This window comes from Dasypus novemcinctus, chromosome 10 (assembly GCF_030445035.2).
Source record: "Dasypus novemcinctus isolate mDasNov1 chromosome 10, mDasNov1.1.hap2, whole genome shotgun sequence".
In the NCBI taxonomy this organism is placed as follows: Eukaryota; Metazoa; Chordata; class Mammalia; order Cingulata; family Dasypodidae; genus Dasypus; species Dasypus novemcinctus.
Window position 1 is genome coordinate 70,606,502 of NC_080682.1, and position 17,309 is coordinate 70,623,810.

The 17,309-nt window shown below is 36.4% G+C and overlaps 1 protein-coding gene across 1 annotated transcript; it reads left to right on the plus strand.

Annotated features, from left to right (window-relative positions):
* Positions 1-1,144: 1,144 nt before the first annotated feature.
* Positions 1,145-10,532, plus strand: SVIP (small VCP interacting protein). The gene is made up of 4 exons (XM_004475227.5): positions 1,145-1,421; positions 3,318-3,368; positions 3,893-4,006; positions 7,953-10,532. The coding sequence occupies exons 1-4, from the start codon at positions 1,368-1,370 to the stop codon at positions 7,965-7,967; spliced, it is 234 nt and encodes a 77-aa protein (XP_004475284.1). The 5' UTR covers positions 1,145-1,367; the 3' UTR covers positions 7,968-10,532.
* Positions 10,533-17,309: the final 6,777 nt, after the last annotated feature.

Here is a 17,309-nt window from a genome sequence, read left to right on the forward strand (position 1 = left end):
CAGAAACGTAAAATATATTTCTGGCTAGAAGTTTGCCATCTTCCTACAAGCATAATCCAATATCTATTTTCGGAATTCATAACCATATCAAACTGCTACAGTTACATGAAATATTATTCCATTCAGCAGGTCAGTGGTTGCCAGGAGCTAGGAATGTGGATAGAGTAGTGACTGGGAATGGGCACAAGAGAATGTTGGGGCTGATGGAAGTAGTTTATATCTTGATTGTGTTGGTAACTACAGGAATATACATTTTTCAAAAGTCAGCGAACTGTATAATTAAAATGGGTGCACAATATATGTAAATTATACATCCATAAAAATATAGCTGGGAGAAAATACATTAAACTGCGTACAGTGGTTTGTAAGGAGTAAATTGGCACTTTACATCTAAACTTTTTGTAATGGAAAATTTTCCAACTAACAGGAATAATATAATGCAAGAAAAAAATTAAAAAGACTAATATAGGTAAAAATCAGTACCACCTGGTAGCATTTTAGAACTGAGGACTGTTTCCAACCCACATTTACTAATTCAGTACCCACATTTTAATGAGATGCCCAGATGATTCTTATCTATTAAATCTTGAGAAGCACTCCATTAAATACTTCTGAAGAAACAAAATATTATTCTCCTTGGAGTCATATGTGATGCCCAAACACAAAAAACTAGTGGGAATCTCAAGGAAAGCAACATTCATGAGGCAGGATTCAAAAACATCGTGATCGATTTCATGTTCTTCTATCTCAAGTGAAACAATACTGAGAGGAACTAAGATGGCAAAGGGTGCAGGTGTGAACTCGGCAATTTCAGCTTTAATTTCTTGGAGGCCAGAGTCCCATCCCACTACACAGGTGGCATACACAATCCATCATCCCGTCGTATCGCTAATTTATAAATGAGAGCAGTGGGAACTGGGAAAAGCTTTGGACCCATAGCCAAGCTTTCCCGTCGCTTCCCTGCACGGCCCCTGCAGCAGGTGTCTCCTGGACCTAGTAGGCCTTCTCTGCCCGACTGGCGCTCGCTGGGCGCGGCGGGTCTGTGAGCGGCGAAGCCAGGAGAGGTCAGAGTGGGGCGTGGCCGCGGGGTTGGTGGGTGGAGTCAGGAAGCGCCCGGCGGCGGGGCCGAGACGCTTGGGACGCTGCGGGGGCGGGGCGTTGCTGCTGGGAACCCGAGCCCGGCTCAGCTGCGGGGCCGGGGTGGGGGCGGAGCGTTGCCGCTGGAGGGGCGCGGGGAGGAGCCGAACAAATTCGCAGGCCGGGGTGGGGGCGGGGCGAGCAGGAAGGCCTGGGACGCGCGTCTAACCCGGCAGTACCCGCCGCCTGGGTCCGGGCGGGCCCGGTAAGGGTCCTCGACCGCTGTGCCCATGGGGCTGTGTTTTCCTTGCCCCGGGGAGGCTGAGCCTCCCTCGCCGGACCCGGTGAGTAGGGCCGCGTCCCCGCGGCCGCCGGCGCGCAGCGCGCGCACCTGTCCCCGTGAGGGGCGCGCCGGGACGTGGAGCTGCCACCGCCGGGCGGGCGGTTGGACGTGGGGGCTCCGGGCGGAGGGACCCTGGTGGAGAGGGCGTGTGGATGTGCCCCGGTGTCGTTGGGGCCGCTGCCTTCTCGTCGGTTTCTCCACTTTCGTAACAAAAGTTGTTCAAAGGCGACTCCGCGTCTTTTTCTCCACCGCCGCCTTCGGCTGCTTGGGGAGTTGGTAGGGCGCAGGCGGGCGCAGGCAGCGCTGTGCGGCTCTTGGAGATGCGGTAGATGGAGTCAGGGTGCCAGAGATCCTCCTCCTCGGTGAACTGAAGTGTTTAGCGTTTTAGGAGATGTGCATTTTCCTGTGTCTGTACCAACTGTTTAAAGAAGGTGCTCAATAAAGTCGCATATAGGCCTGCCTTTTTTTGGATATTTTATTAATCGTTGCTTTCCCTTTATCTGTTTCGTATTTTTTAAAAAATGTGTTATGTTAGTACAGAGCGTACAGGTTGTAAGGTTGCCAAATGTAGCGAAGAGAAATACAGGACGCACAGTTAAATTTGAATTTCAAATCAACAAGGAATACATCTTTAATACGTTGGCCCCATATAATATTAAAAATCATTGTTTATCTGAAATTCAAATGTAACTGGTACAATACATTTATATTTTTTGTAGCCTTCTGTTATTAACAGCATCTTTTCGTTAGCTCTCCTTACAGAGAGTTGATGACGTAGAAAACCTAAATTCCTCTCTTCTCACCCATTTGGATAAAAATTAATGGAAGAAAACTAGGTATTTAGGGAAGAACATTAACTCCTTTCAGTCACTTGATTATGGGTACTAAAAATGACCTGATAAGTTGATAAGGAAAAGTTCATTTTGTCTTGGTTGCTGTTGTTGCTTTTAAATGTTAATTCTAAACAGCAGCTGTTTATCCAGCTGCTGATAAACTACCAACCTGTCAGCATTTGTTAATGCCCCTCCCTCCTTCCTAAACCCTCTTCCCTCAGATAACCACATGGTTCCTTCTTTTTCTTTCTGGGGATCCTTGCTTTAGTGTCCTCTTATCAGGCTTTTCCTGACCTCCTAAAGTTAAATAGATCCCCTTACTCCACCACCCATTCATCGTCCCTTTACTTATCCACCACACTATTCTTTGTATTTCCACAAAGCACTGAACTACCATCGGACAAAATGTAATTATTTGATTATATTTGTCTGTGTGCCCACATAGGTAAGTAAGCCAGCGCCTAAGAGAATGCTGCTTACATTCGTATATATTTAAAGATTTTATAAGTAAGTAGTATTTAGCATATAAAAAATAATATTCATTGTTTTCCAACATGAAACACTCATAAATTTACTCCAATCCTTCCCTTCCTATACAATGAAGGGAAGTTTATTCATGAACCTTTCCTGAAAATATCAGCCTCTTCCAAATTCCTTTCTAACTGGCAGTATCAAACCCTGTATTTTCCTCCTTTTATATTATTTAAAGTCATTTGTTTTTTGCCCCAGCTAGCTTCTAAGCCCTTTTTCTAATTATCATTATGTTTTATTTTTAGTTGTAAAGCCCTTCTTTTAAAGTGAATAGTATTTTATAGGGCAACCCTTTCATTCTTCATATTTTTGTCTTAGCATTTGCTTATTTGATATGTTGATTGAGAGATGAAATTCAGAAAGTTGACTATTTTATAAATGTTTTAAATGGTGGCATTCTTAGTGGGACATTTTGGGCCAATATTAAATATTTTTGTAAACCATTATATTACCTATAAGAAATAGGTATATAATTTATCCATGATAATGTGTGATTTTATTGTAAAACATATTGTATTACACATTTTCATTAGGAAGAGAAAAGAGCAAAACTTGCAGAAGCTGCAGAGAGAAGACAGAGGGAGGTGAGATTAAAAATAAAATTCTATTTAGATAAAGTTTGTACTTAATTTTCCATAGCTGTCTATTACTAGTAGTATTTTCTAGTCTAGAGTATTTGATAACCTACATGTTTATATTATTATTATAAAGTAGTCATTTTCCAAAATGATTTCCATGTTGTTTCTATAAATTGTAGGAATATATTTATATCATTTAATGTATGAAAATTAACTTACAAGTGTATTCTGTAGGTTGAAATGTGCCTTTAAATATATACTTCCTTAGCATAAAATAACTGAACTTATGAAACACGAAGGTGAAGTAAGTTTAGGGGGAAAATTTGTTTGCTTGCAAAATACTCAGTGAAGAAGTATGTTTTGGGTTTTTTGTAAGGCTGTTGTAAGGCTAATTTTTATAAGGCTAATTCTTTGTTATTAAAAACAAAGCCAGCCAGAGCACCTTTTGGATATTAGATACTGCCTTTCTTTTCTTTTTTTTTCTTTCTTTCTTTTTTTTTTTTTTAAATACCCTGACAAATTTCTTAAAGGCTGCATCTCGGGGCATTTTGAATGTTCAATCTGTGGAAGAAAAGAGAAAGAAAAAGGAAAGATTAGAAAAACAAATCACTACAACTGGACCCCCACCAGAAGGTGGACTTAGAGTAAGTATTAAAATACACTGAAGATTTAATTTAACAAGTATTTTTAAAAACTTAAGTAGCAATCCATTTAATAATGCCCCCTGAAAATACATTATCAGAAAATTGTGAATTAATTAAAAAGCATTGGAAAAAGTATTGGTTTATTTTAACATTAATTGGAATAAATTTGCTTTTGTTTTTCCCAAAATGAAAATTGATTTTTCTCCTATTTTAACACTATATCTTAATTCCCAATACAAATCTTAAATAGGTAGAAAATTGAAGCAATATTGAAAAATATAAAGAAGAAATTAAAAATCACCGCAAATCTAGTGTCACTTCGACAGACATCATTTCTAAAAGCTATCTATACATCAATCTTCTTAAATCAGCTCACACTATAAATTCTGCTATTTGCCCAATGATTTGAAATCTGATCTTTCCTTTGTCGTTCATAGTTACATAAATCTTAATATAGACAATAGGGTGCACAGATGTGAGTGTGACACCACCTACATGCCTTGTAGTGATTGCCTCTCTAGGCTTTGAGGATATAATGATGCAAATTAAAACAGACCCATGAATTTGAGGATCCTTAAAGTCTAGCAGGACTATAAAGTTTTATTTTATACATTAATACTCAGGAAAATAATGACTTAGATTTTATTCTTTGGTCCATTTTTAAAGGAAATTCCTTCCTTAAGTATACCTGTGAAAGAGAGAAGGTCCTTCATTTCAGTCATTTATATTTACTCAACGTTTGATTTATTAGTACTATTTTTTTTAGCCAATTCACTATCTTACCAATTCAGTTTTGTTTTGGTATCAAAAAATATATATATTCACACGCTCATTCCTGTTTTAGTTTCCCTGCTGCTAAAACAAGTGCCTTACAATAGGTTGGCTTAATCATGGAAATTTATTGGCTTAGGGTTTTGAGTCTAGGAGAAGTCCCAAATCGAAGTGTCAGCAAGAATGTGGCGTTCTGGGGCTGGCTGCCAGTGATCCTTGGTCCTCGACTTTTCTGCCACATAAAAATATGGCAACATCTCCTCCTTTCTCTTCTGGGTTCTGCTCACTTCCAGCTTTTGGCACCTGACTGTGGCTTTTCTTTCTGTGTCCAACTTTCTTTGCTTAAAAGGACTTTAGCCATTGTGGATTAAGGCCTACCCTCATTCAAATAATAACATCTTTAAAGATTCTTTTACAAATGGCTTCACACTCATAGCACCAGGAGTTGGGACCTGACCATTCCTTTTATAGGAGACGTGATTCAGTCCCCAACAATCCCTAATTTATGGGGCAGGCCATTTAGAAGCTGCTTGAACAGAGATGATTCTGGCTCAGGAATATCGTATAGAGAGAGTTATCTTTTTGTATCTTACCTTTGTTTATTACTTCATGTAATTTAATTTAATGATATTAAAAGAAAACAGATTTTTATGGAAATTTTTAACACTGTATAAAATAATTGGTTTCAATAAAGGTAACTAGCTTTGACCATTTTGCTTATGTTTTTATATACTCCAAAATAAGATAGAATAAATTGAGTGCAAAAAAGAACAATTGAAAGATGTAAGCTCAGATCTTTTATCAGAAGTGTGATTGGTTTCCTTTAATATTTAATTGATATAAAGATCTGTGGCATCAGGTTTATTCTATATAGGTTTTTTTTGTTTTTTTTTAAAGATTTATTTATTTCTCTCACCCTCCTCATTGTTTTGCCCTCCCTGTCTGCTCTCTGTGTACATTTGCTGTGTGTTCTTCTGTGTCTGCTTGTTTTCTCTTTAAATGGCACTGGGAACTGATCCTGGGACCTTGCAGAGTGGGAGAGAGGCACTTACTCTCTTGTACCACCCTAACTCCCTGGTCTGCTATGGCTGTTATTGTTTCTCCTCTGTGTCTCTTTGTTGTGTCGTCCTGCACCAGCTCTCTGCACAGGCCAGCACTCCTGTACTGGCCAGCAGGCCGTGTGGCCCAGCACTCCTGCACAGGCCAACATGCCATCTTGCCTTCACCAGGAGGCCCTGGGAATCGAACTGTGGACCTCATATATGGTAGATGGGAGCCCAATTGCTTGAGCCACATCTGCTTCCCTATAAAGGGTTCTTAAAAGCAAACACTGTAGTGATATTGAGATCTATATCACAGTAGAAGAAACTGATTTGATCAATGTCACATATACTGCTAAAAGAAAAAGATACTTTAATCTACATTTAGTCAGAATTAAGATACTTACTAATCTAATAGATTTAACATTTTTAAACTCTAAGAAAGAAAGGGGCTTTCTTAATTAAAACTGAAACTTCTATACCCTGAAGCCTATATATTAAAAATAAGTGAGGCCTTATATTGCTACTGGTCCCCCCAGAGGTGCTCAGAATAAAAGACTTTCCCAATTTAAATTTATTGCCTTTTTTTCTTTATGTACTATTCTTGTTAAGAAATCTCTCTGATCCCCTTAATAAAATGACCTTCAGGGCCATCAAGGCAGGCAGCGGAAGGATTTTCTCCAGGAGAAGAGTGGCTCACTCACATAAACCACTACTTTTGCCTACCGTGAGTCATTTTCCCTTGGAGTATTTCCAGTCACCTCTGCCCCAACACTAGCTTCAAAGGTCATGCTTATTTTCCCTTGACAACCTGCACTGCACATCAGAAGCATACAGTGAAGCTCAAAATACATTTCTAGGGGCTCAGGTTTAACAGAAAGGAAAATACAATTCAAGATTAAGTACCTTAATCCTCAAACCCCTTAAGGTCCTTTAAGGACTACTTATCCAGCCTATTCTGAGTATTGGCCTGGAGTGTCCAATATAATAGCTAGATTCCTCCTAATTAGGCTCCACAGTTAAGGGGAGAACCTTTTCTTTCCTTGTCTTCATGTCTCCAACTAGCTTTGCTTCTTCCCAGAGTGACTGGCATGGAAAGACCATCCGTCTTCTGGAAAGACAGCCTTACCTTAAACAGTACAGTGTGATGACCACATCCAGATGCAGTTAACATCAGTACAGGATATATCAGTACAAGAGCAGAGGCAGTCCTCTAGGGAAATGACTCTAAATTTTGGCAGCACATTAGAGTCTCATGGGGAACTTTCAAAAAAGGCTGATCCTTGGGACTCTACCATAAACCAGTCAGAAACTCTTGAGAGTGGGGTTTAGCCATCAGGACTTTTTCAAGCTCCCTAAGAGACTAAAGTGAAGCCTGATTGAGAATCACTGCCTAAGAGATGTGTTGTGGAAACAGAGTCCCATGGTCAAAAATCTTTAAAATCCTAAATTATATATTGTATACTGAATTTCCTTTTTAAAGATTAAAAGGGGCAAAATAATAAAATCTCTAAGGATTCCACAATTTTAAAAAAGCAAGTTTATTTGGTTTAACTCTAAATTTTCAAAACCTGTTTAAATATAGATTTTTAAATTATACATTATACCTAGTAAAATTCCATGGATGTATTTATGAAACACTCTCAAGAGACCTTTCCCAATGACTACTATCACAGATATAATAAGCACGGTTAAACAGGATGACAAATGGAGCATTTTGTATACTCAAGCAAGGAAAAGACTTCACCAAACCATTTTTTAATTAATTTCTATCATATCTTGGTTCCATGAAATTCTTTATTTTGGTTTTGTAGTTTTATGGCTCTTTTTTTTTTTTTAAGGCTTTTTGTTTTTGTTTTTACTTTCTAAATTTCTTCCATTTATTAATTATTGAATGGGATCTAGCTACCATTGATCTGCTTGGATTTTTTGCTTTACTTCTTTGCCTTTTAAACCATGATACATTTTACTTCAGACTTTTGACTGTAATGTAAAATATGATTAATAGCTCCTAATCACACAGATCATTTTGCCTTTCTGTATTCCTCTTTCTTTTTACCTGTTTGTTCACTGGAATATTGTTACATGACTTTGAATAAAATTGACTATTCTCTCTATATTTTTATCTTTTCCAGTGGACAGTTTCATAAAACATAACATGAGCGCAAGAGTCTACTACCAGTAACTTTAATATCTGCAATCAAGTGGACCTTCTCAATTTACTTTCTTTGAATAAAAGAAGACTCAGACTGTAACTTTAGTGTCTATAAACATAGCACTAAATCTATATAGAAAATGTTGCAAATGCTTTTGATTTTCAAACTTAGTAAATGGCCAGTCTTCTCATTAAATACTTATTTTCCTGCATTTGCTCTTCTGCAGGCAGTGAGTATGTGCCATCTTTCAGCAGTTAAAGCATGGACCTAAATGGCAAATATATATATATCTGCATGTAAAAACTATGCATATATCTGCGATACTAAAATTTTCAGTGATATCTTCTCTCCTTTATAGAATTGTTTAGCTATTTGTAGTTGTGCTATTTAGCCATATATCTGTATTTCCTTGTATTTGAAGACTTTTGCTTAAATTTATAGATGTAGTGCCTTTAAAACTGATCACCAGAGAAAATCTAGAAAAATCATTTAAAGGGCTTTTGTGAAAGAACACTGTAAATTTTTATAACTTGCTAAGTACTGAATATTTGTGGACAAATGTTGAGTTTTTCTCCTAATTTTTATTGCTATAACTTATAAAATTAACATTGTGTTTTACGTTATAATGAATGTTGTTGGTTTTTTTTTTATATATATATTTTGCTCATTTTATTATTATATATTACTGGAACCATCAGATGGCAGTGATTCTAGTCTATAAAGATCTTTGGAGCAGTTGGATGAGTTAAATTGAAAATTTTTTTGTTAAAATTTTTTAGTATTTATTAAAGAATGATTATAGAATTTATACAGATGTGAACTGCCAAGGAAACGATAAGTGTATGAGAAACATAGGCATTATATTTTAAAATATTTAATTCCAATATTTAATTCAAAAAATATTTAATTCCAATATTATGTATTTCTATGTATATAGTCATAAACTTAGATTTTCATTCATTAGAAACACAAATTTTATAGCATTTTGTTTTGTGAGTTTTTAAAAAAAATAAGGTAAAATACAAGAATTACTGCTTCTTTTGTTAAGCTATTGTAGCTGCTCTTTTGAATGGGAAGACCACATATTGAACCTTAAATTAGAATTTGAAGATTGTAAATGTTAATAGAGACTAAGTTAAATAGACCAGTTCACTTGATTTTCAAAAAAGAATCTGAGCCACCCTCTCACCGCTCCCTCCTACAAGACCTTTATTACATTGCAGTATATTGAAGAGTTTGAACTGTAAGAGACAAAGATATCTTGATTCCTCATGGAAAAACTACCTTTTCTATCAAAGTATGAGATATTCTATGAATAGCTAGATGAGACATATTTAAGCTCAATTTTCTTCATCCTGTTAGAAGATTAGTGGTAATCTTGTTCATAAAGGATATTTAAATCACTGAATTGTTTTTAGAAATAAACATTTTTGACTTTATGAAGATATTTAACTTTTCCAAGGCAGAAAGGAAAAAGAATCTTTAATAGCTGAATGGATTTAGAACTAGAGCAGTCCATCTTTGAGCTGTACAAATCTTTCCTACTATTTTAATACAGTGAGAACAATTTTACCTTAACTACATTTTAAAGAATAAGAACTTGGGTTAATGGCCAGTGAAACCTCAGGGATGCTTTCTTCTCTTTGAGATGAATAAGAACAGCATTTAGGGCTTTTTGGTGTGTCCATACAATCTTTGAATTTATAGTTAGGCATGTTTCTTTTACAGTACTCTAAAGGAGAAATGATATTAGTCTTCAGTTTTCTTAGAGAACAATAGTAAAAGTTTACATCCAGGAGATAATGTCCTATTTGTAATAGCATATACCCAAATGCTCTGCTTATCTACTATTGAACCAGGAATGATATGTTGATAGGTTGCTTTCTGGTAATAATGGGCTGTGATTACTCCAGCCAGACAGGGCCTACCTTCAGGGGTATGATCAGCTTTTCCCAAAATCACGTGGGTTCCATGGACTAGGGTGGAAAGCTAAATGTTTGAATACTGTTAGGAAAGGGAAGGGAAAAGGGAAGACTGGATACTTGGTAGAAACCAGAAATGACTACTAAATTTATGTATATATATGTATATATATGTATATATATGCGTACACACATATACTTACCTACATACATACACACCCATATGCCATACCTTTAGACATCTTCCTCATAAAATTATGATTATTTCCTGATGAAAACACATAACTGAGAGCTGATTTGCCATAAATTAAATAGGAAGCAACGTTTCTATGACCACCCAAACCAAATTACTAAAATATAACTGAAACTATAGAATGTATATATGAGAATCATGTTAAGATGCAAAATGCTTAAATCACTGCTTCCTAATTCTAATCATCAAACTTGGTATGGCTGATAACAAAAAGTTGTATATTATTATTTAAGCCCTTTAGTTAATATGCTGCATGTTTTAAAAATATATGTGATATCACTGTTTTCACCAATTGTATGTAACACAGTACTTTTATCACGTTTTGTTAAAAATTCTGTATTGCCTTTTCGGAATATAAATATACATTTTTTTCCTATATATAAATTGGCTTTGGCCATCTCTGTTTAACAAAAAACTATGCTATCACCCGTGATACCCCAGGATAACTGACATAAGCTTTTAATATTTCTTTTCTTTCCCAGCAGTTCAACTTGCTTATTTTCACTGGTAAGAATTATGCTACACCCTTAGAAGAAAAAAGTAACACTTGTCAGTTTTAGACTTGAGTTATAATTTTTGGGTAACTAGTCAGAGGTGGATAGATATGCCTACCTCTGTGGAGATTTAAGACTTATTCCTTAACATCTTCTCAATGCAAGCATTTCAGGTTCCCTTGACTGTACGCTTTAAGCTGATTCATATGTAGTACTCGTGGCCCTTTTCTTTATTTCTTGAATGCCACTGACACAAGGCATTTGTGACTATAGCACAATCTAGAAATCTTGGTTTGCCACAGAAGAGTTTGCATCCCAACAACTAACATTTTAAATTTCTCATATGAAATGGCTTTTTTATTTTCCTATTCTCCCTCTTTTGTCATGCTTCATCTTCTAATCAGATTTGTGATCTAATAATTGAGTGTTTATAAATCCCGTGATCTAGATAAGATATTTTTATTATAGCCTAAATTGCATGGGTTATTTTTATAGCCCCATACTTGACTTTTCAAGCTAATGGCTTTTGTGTTGAGTTACAAATTAGTAATCTCTAGTCATAGAAACAGTTTGAACCATTTTTAGCAAGTATTTCAGTCTTACCTGAAAAGGAACTATTTAGTTTAGTGCACAAACTGGCTCTCTAGGCTGTTTCTCTGAATTTTACCTAGTCTCACAAGTCGGAATCAAGGAGTTATCCTAGACTCCTTACTCTACCTAACTCCTAATGTGCCCTACTGTCTCTTTTCATTTCTTAAGGGTAGTCAAGTAACATACTTCAAGTAGGTTAAATAAATCTAATGCCGCATATGTAGAAAATTCTTAACATTTCCAAAAAAAAAAAACCCTAGAACTAATAATAACAAATTTAACAGAGTTGTAGGATACAAAATATACATGTAAAAAGTTTATTACTATATATGAGCATTGAGCAATCCAAAAGTGAAATTGAGAAAACAATTTCAATCATAATAACATCAAAAAGAAAAAAAAATACTTAGGAAAAAACAAAATAAGTAAAAAGATCTGAATGTTTAAAACTATGAATATTTCTAAGAGAAATAAAAGATCTAAATGGTGAGACACTCTGTTGTCCATGAATAGGAAGACTCTATTGTCAAAATGGCAATCTCAATTTGAGCTGTAAATTCAGCACAATCTCTATCCAAATCCTATCAACTTGCTTTTTTACCTTTTTAGAAATTGATAAAATGATCCTAAAGTTTATTTGGAATTTCAAGATTTAGAATACCCAAAATAATTTTGTAAAAAGAACAAACCAGAAGGACTGTACTACCTGATTTCAAGACTTAGTATAAAACTACAATAGTCAAAACAGTGCAGTTTTGGATAGAGAACAGGAATCCAGATCGATAGGACAGAATAGAAAGTCCAGAAATAATCTTTACATTTACGATCAGTTCATTTTCAATGAAAGTGTCATAAACTCATAGAAAAAAAGATAGGATAAAATCTTTTATGTCTTAAGATTTTTTACATATACCAGAAGTACAAACCATAAAAGAGGAAATTGATAAATTGAACTTCATAAAACTTAAAGCTTTTGTGCTTCAAAAGCACCATTAAGAAAATTAAAAGGCAAGCCACAGCCTATGAGAAAGTGTTTACAATTATATATCTAATAAATAAGTTGTATCTAGAATATATAGAATTGAAACTCGGTAAGAAGATAACCCAATTTTAAAATGGGAAAAATATAAAATGGACATTTCAACAAAGTAACTATAGAACAGGCTAATAATTATTGGTACATGAAAAGGTGCTCACCATCATGACCCATTAGTGAAATGCAAAGTAAAACCCAAAAAGAGCAGTTCCTCTACCCAGAGTGACTGTAATAAAAAAGACTAATATTATCAATTGTCATACATTGCTGGAGGGAAGAGAGAATGTTATAGCCACTTTGGAAAACAGTTTGGCAATTTCTTAAAAAGATAAACATGAACTTCCCACAAGACCCTAAAACCTTACCCCTAATACATACAAGGACTTATATGTGAATGTTTTTGAGTGCATTGTTCATAAAGCCAAAATCTGGAGGAAAAAAAAAAATCCATGTCCACCAACTGACAATTGGATAAATAAAATGTGGTGTATCAATGCAATGGACTTAGTGACTGTTTGGTCATTAAAAATAACTAACTACTGATTCTTACTAGTGTGTGGATGAACCTCAGAAACAAAGTGAAAGAAACCAGAGACAAAAGATCACATATATCCATTTATATGAAATTTTCAGAAAATGCAGATCTATGGATTAGTGGTTGCCTAGGCCTGTGGGTGGGAGCAGAGATGAATGTGAACAAGAGAATTTTGGGGGGTGTAATGAAACATTCTACAACTAGATTGCAGTGAATATTGTACACTCTAAATTTACTTAAAATCAGTTTTATACTGTGTATATGTTATAGTGTGAAAATATAACTCAAGAAAGCTGACAAATTTTTTTAATAAAAAATGTGGTAGCTCATGTAATCCAAGGTTGTGAATTATAACTGGGGCCCCTGAAGAATTTTAACTAGGAACTACAAGTTAGGATCCAAATTTAGTCTCTCCAATCTTCTTAAAGCTATTTGATCTTTTGTTTCTGTCATCTCTAAGCATCTTCTTCATTCATCTTATACTTGCTTTGACTGGCTTTTTCTTAGCATGTGTTAGGACCATCCCTACTTCTCTTGGGATCTCAGTTAGTTGACCAATAGAAATCAAGTGTATGTCTTGACCACTTAGCAAGAAATCTTTCATTCTGAGGTAGACCTTATGAAAGGAAGATTACCCAAGTGGATTTAATCTGTGAGCTCTTTAAAAGGAGTTTTTGTTGCTGTTGTTTTTCTGCTAGTAGCAGAAAAGAAGTTGGAGAGAATTGAAGACTGGATGCTCTGTAGCTAGCTGTAATGATTGAAGGAATCACTTGAGAAATAAATAATTTAGGTGGCCTTAAGGAGCTGAAAGAGGCCCCTGGCCCACAGTCAGCAAGGAAACAGGGATCTTAAGACATGGAATTTGGCCAACAACTTAATGAGCCTGCAGCAGATTCTTCCCCAGAGCACCTAGATTAGAGCCCAGTTCAGCCACCACCTTGATTTTTGGCCTTGTGAGATTCAGAGCAAAGAATTCACTCAAGCTGGCCCAGACTTCTGACCTAGAGAACTGGGATCTAATGAATGGGTATTGTTTTAAGCTCCTAGGTTTGTGATGATTTAGTATGCAGCAGTAGAAAATATAGCATGTGTCTTAGTTAGCCAGGGCTTCTATAATAAATACCACTCGTGGGTTGACTAACAACAGGAATTTATTGTCTCATAGTTTTGGAGGCTAGTTGTCCAAAATCAAGGTGTCAGTGGGGCCGTGCTTTCTCTGAAGTTTATAGCGTTCTGGTGGTGGTTTGCCAGCAATTGGTAATGCAGTCTGCCTCCAGCACGTGGCTGACTCACTTTCTGTCTGCCTCCTACTTACTCTGTGTCCAAATTTCCTCTGCATATAAGGATTCCAATAATATTGGGTTAAGGGCCACTATGATTCAGTTTGGACTCACCTTAACTAATAGGCTCTTCAAAGATCCTATTTACAAATGAGTTTACATCCACAGGACCAGGAGTTAGGACTAGAACATGTCTTTGGGGGTGGGGAGGAGGCACATGATTCAATCCATAAGAGTATGCAACACTAGAAATCACTGAAATGTGATTTGGTGAGCACAGAATCATGCCAGGGATTTGTGATTCAGAGATTTGTTGGTGCCAGTTCTATTAGCCTAATGGATCCTGCCAGAACAGTGATCTACTTGCCATGCAGTCTGTATGCTGAAGTTAGCCTGCCAGGAACTGTCTACTTTGAACGTGCTTAGATGCGGACTCTGAGTTTTTCAGAGAAAGTGAGTTTGAATTCCAAAGCCTGTTCCACTCTGAGACACTAATGGAGCAGAGTATCTAAGCCATTCTCCAAGCCTGGCCAATTCATATGAGGGTTAAGGGACCTTGCGAGGACCTCCTTCTGCAGTCATCCACCTTCCTACAGCAACTCTGATTGGCTGCAAAATGCCACATCAAATTAAAAAGGGTATAAAACAACCTGGTGAGATTTTTAAATTAATGTGACCTTATATACATCAATAAAAATTCACAAGATAGAAAAGGGTCACTGCACTTCCCCAGAGTACTGTACAGTTGTGGACAGCATTTCAAAAAAATAAATAAAATAGACCCATAAAAGATAACCAGATGATCAAATAAACTTGAAATGTGTTCAACCTCAAGACACTGCGATAGCTGGCAAAAATATGTGTTATCTGTTAAACAGGTCAACTTCTGATATTGCAATGCAGTACAGCAGTTGTCAGTTCTTTAGGCCTATAGCTTAAATGACATTCAGGGCCCCTTCCAACTCTTGGATTCTAAGATTCTTTGATGTACAGAATTTTTGACACTAGAGACCATGAATATAACACTGAACTATAACAGCAATGAAGAATGCATTCTAAACTCCATTTTCTTCGGCTAAATGTTAAACTTTGGGAGAATTCTGTTATTTCCTCACCTGTGATTTGACAAAATGACTTAGACCTTCCACTTTAGTTTGTGTGATTCAGGTGTGAGCCTTATGCAGTTTTACCCCACTCTGATTGAGCTACAGTTCAATCATGAAATCTAGGAATTTTAGGGGAGAAGAAATAGCTTTGGGATCAGACCTTTAAGTTTCTGATCTTTAACAAGACACTTAAATTTTCTGAGGCCTCATTCTTCCCCAAGTGTAAAAAGGGATAATAACTATGATTTCATAATTTCATCGTTACTGTAAAGATAGTTTGCACTTACATGTAGTTGATGTTCAATAAATATTTATTTCCTTCTTTATAGATGTAGAAAAACTGATTTCATGCTCAAACAGATATCTTATCAACACTCTTAAAAGACTGTAAGGACAGCTTTTCCAAAACATTATTTACTCAGAGAGAGGAATCTGAAAATAATTTTAATTAATCTTAAACCAGTTTAAATTTAGTTTACTAGCCCAGTGCTTAAAAGTCCCTTTTTGTAATATCTTTGCCAAATCAATATGCAGTCAGTGGAAATTGTCTTCCGAGTGACAGAGTTACGTCTGTGGATAGTTTTTATTATGAAGTTCTTTCTTCCTTTAAGTTACGTTCATGACCCAGAGGTTTCTACTCACTGGTCCTTTATCTACTCTTTTGGTCAATATAAAACCATCTCCAGACAAAATAGCCAACAATTTCCCTGACTCATGTCTTAACAGTCGAAGAATGAACACTTCCCAAGATTTCTTCGCTCATTCATTTCTTAAGTGGAATTGACTTAAGATCCTTCACCCACACCTAAAGAAACTGAATGAAAACAATCACAATAGATCCCTTCACAACTTCAGAATCATCCTAGTGTACTCAGTATGCCAACTATCATTTCTGCCTGTGGACCTTTATACTGTTTCCCTATTTAGACTTCTGTTTGGGGATGTTTCCTCTCTGTTGTCAACTAGGTTTCTAGAGTGACTATACATAGATTTGTATGATTTTATTCATCTAGAATAGGATCCCCGTCTCCATCATTCTTCACTGGATCTTATAGCTAGCTGAGAATAAGGAGATCCTATCTCATTCCAAGTTACCACCTGGCCCATTTCCACTACAGAGTCAGTGAGTAAGAGCCATCAGAATGTGTCCATTTCCTTCCTTTTTCAATGCCTATCAGCTTTCAGCTAGCCTAATGCCTGCTATGGTCATGTGCGGAGACAGTCTCAGTAAGTGAGGTAGGCAGAATAATGCCCTCCCCCAAAGGTGTCCATATCTTAACCTGAGAATATATTACCTCAGGGGTTTTTAACCAGGGGTCCATGGACCCCCAAGGGGTCTATGGAAAGATTTCATGGGGGACTGTGAGCTTGAATTGAAAATTTAAAATACCCTTATTCTTGTGGAAACATGTTGGTGTGGGTGTGATATATTTTTTAAATAATACACAGTACTGTGTGGACTTAGTAAGGGGTTCGCGGTTTTCACTCGATGGGCAAAGGGGTCCATGGAACAAAAAAGTTTAAGAACTCCTGCCTTACATTGTAAAAGGGAGTTTGTAGATGTGATTAAGTTAATGACCTTCAAATGAGGAAAGTATCCTGGGTTACCCAGGTGGACCCAGTCTAATCACATGGATCATCAAAAGCAGAGAACCTTTCCCAGCTGTGGTCAGAGAAAGAGATGTGAAGAAAGAAGGCCAGAGAAATGGTCTGTTGCTGGCTTTGAAGATGGAGGAAGGGGACTGTGAATCAAGGAACACCTTAGGTGTCTAGAATTTGGAAAAGGCAAGGAAATAGATTCTCTCCTAGACTCCTAGAAAGGAGCACAGACCTGCCTACACCTTGCTTTTGTCCAGTGAGTGCCTTCTTGGATTTCTGACCTACTAAACTATAAAATAATGATTCTGTGGTTTTTTTTTAAGCTGAGTTTGTGGTAATTTATTAAGGCAAAATAGAAAACTAATATGCAACAGATAAGTTATTATTACTATTGAGACATTTTTTAACTAAATTAATGAAATTAACATCTAAGTATTAAAGGCATAAACATATGTGTGGGAAATCTTCAGCACAGGAAAAAGACTTGATGAAAATATTTAGTGTCAGTGAATAAGCAGAG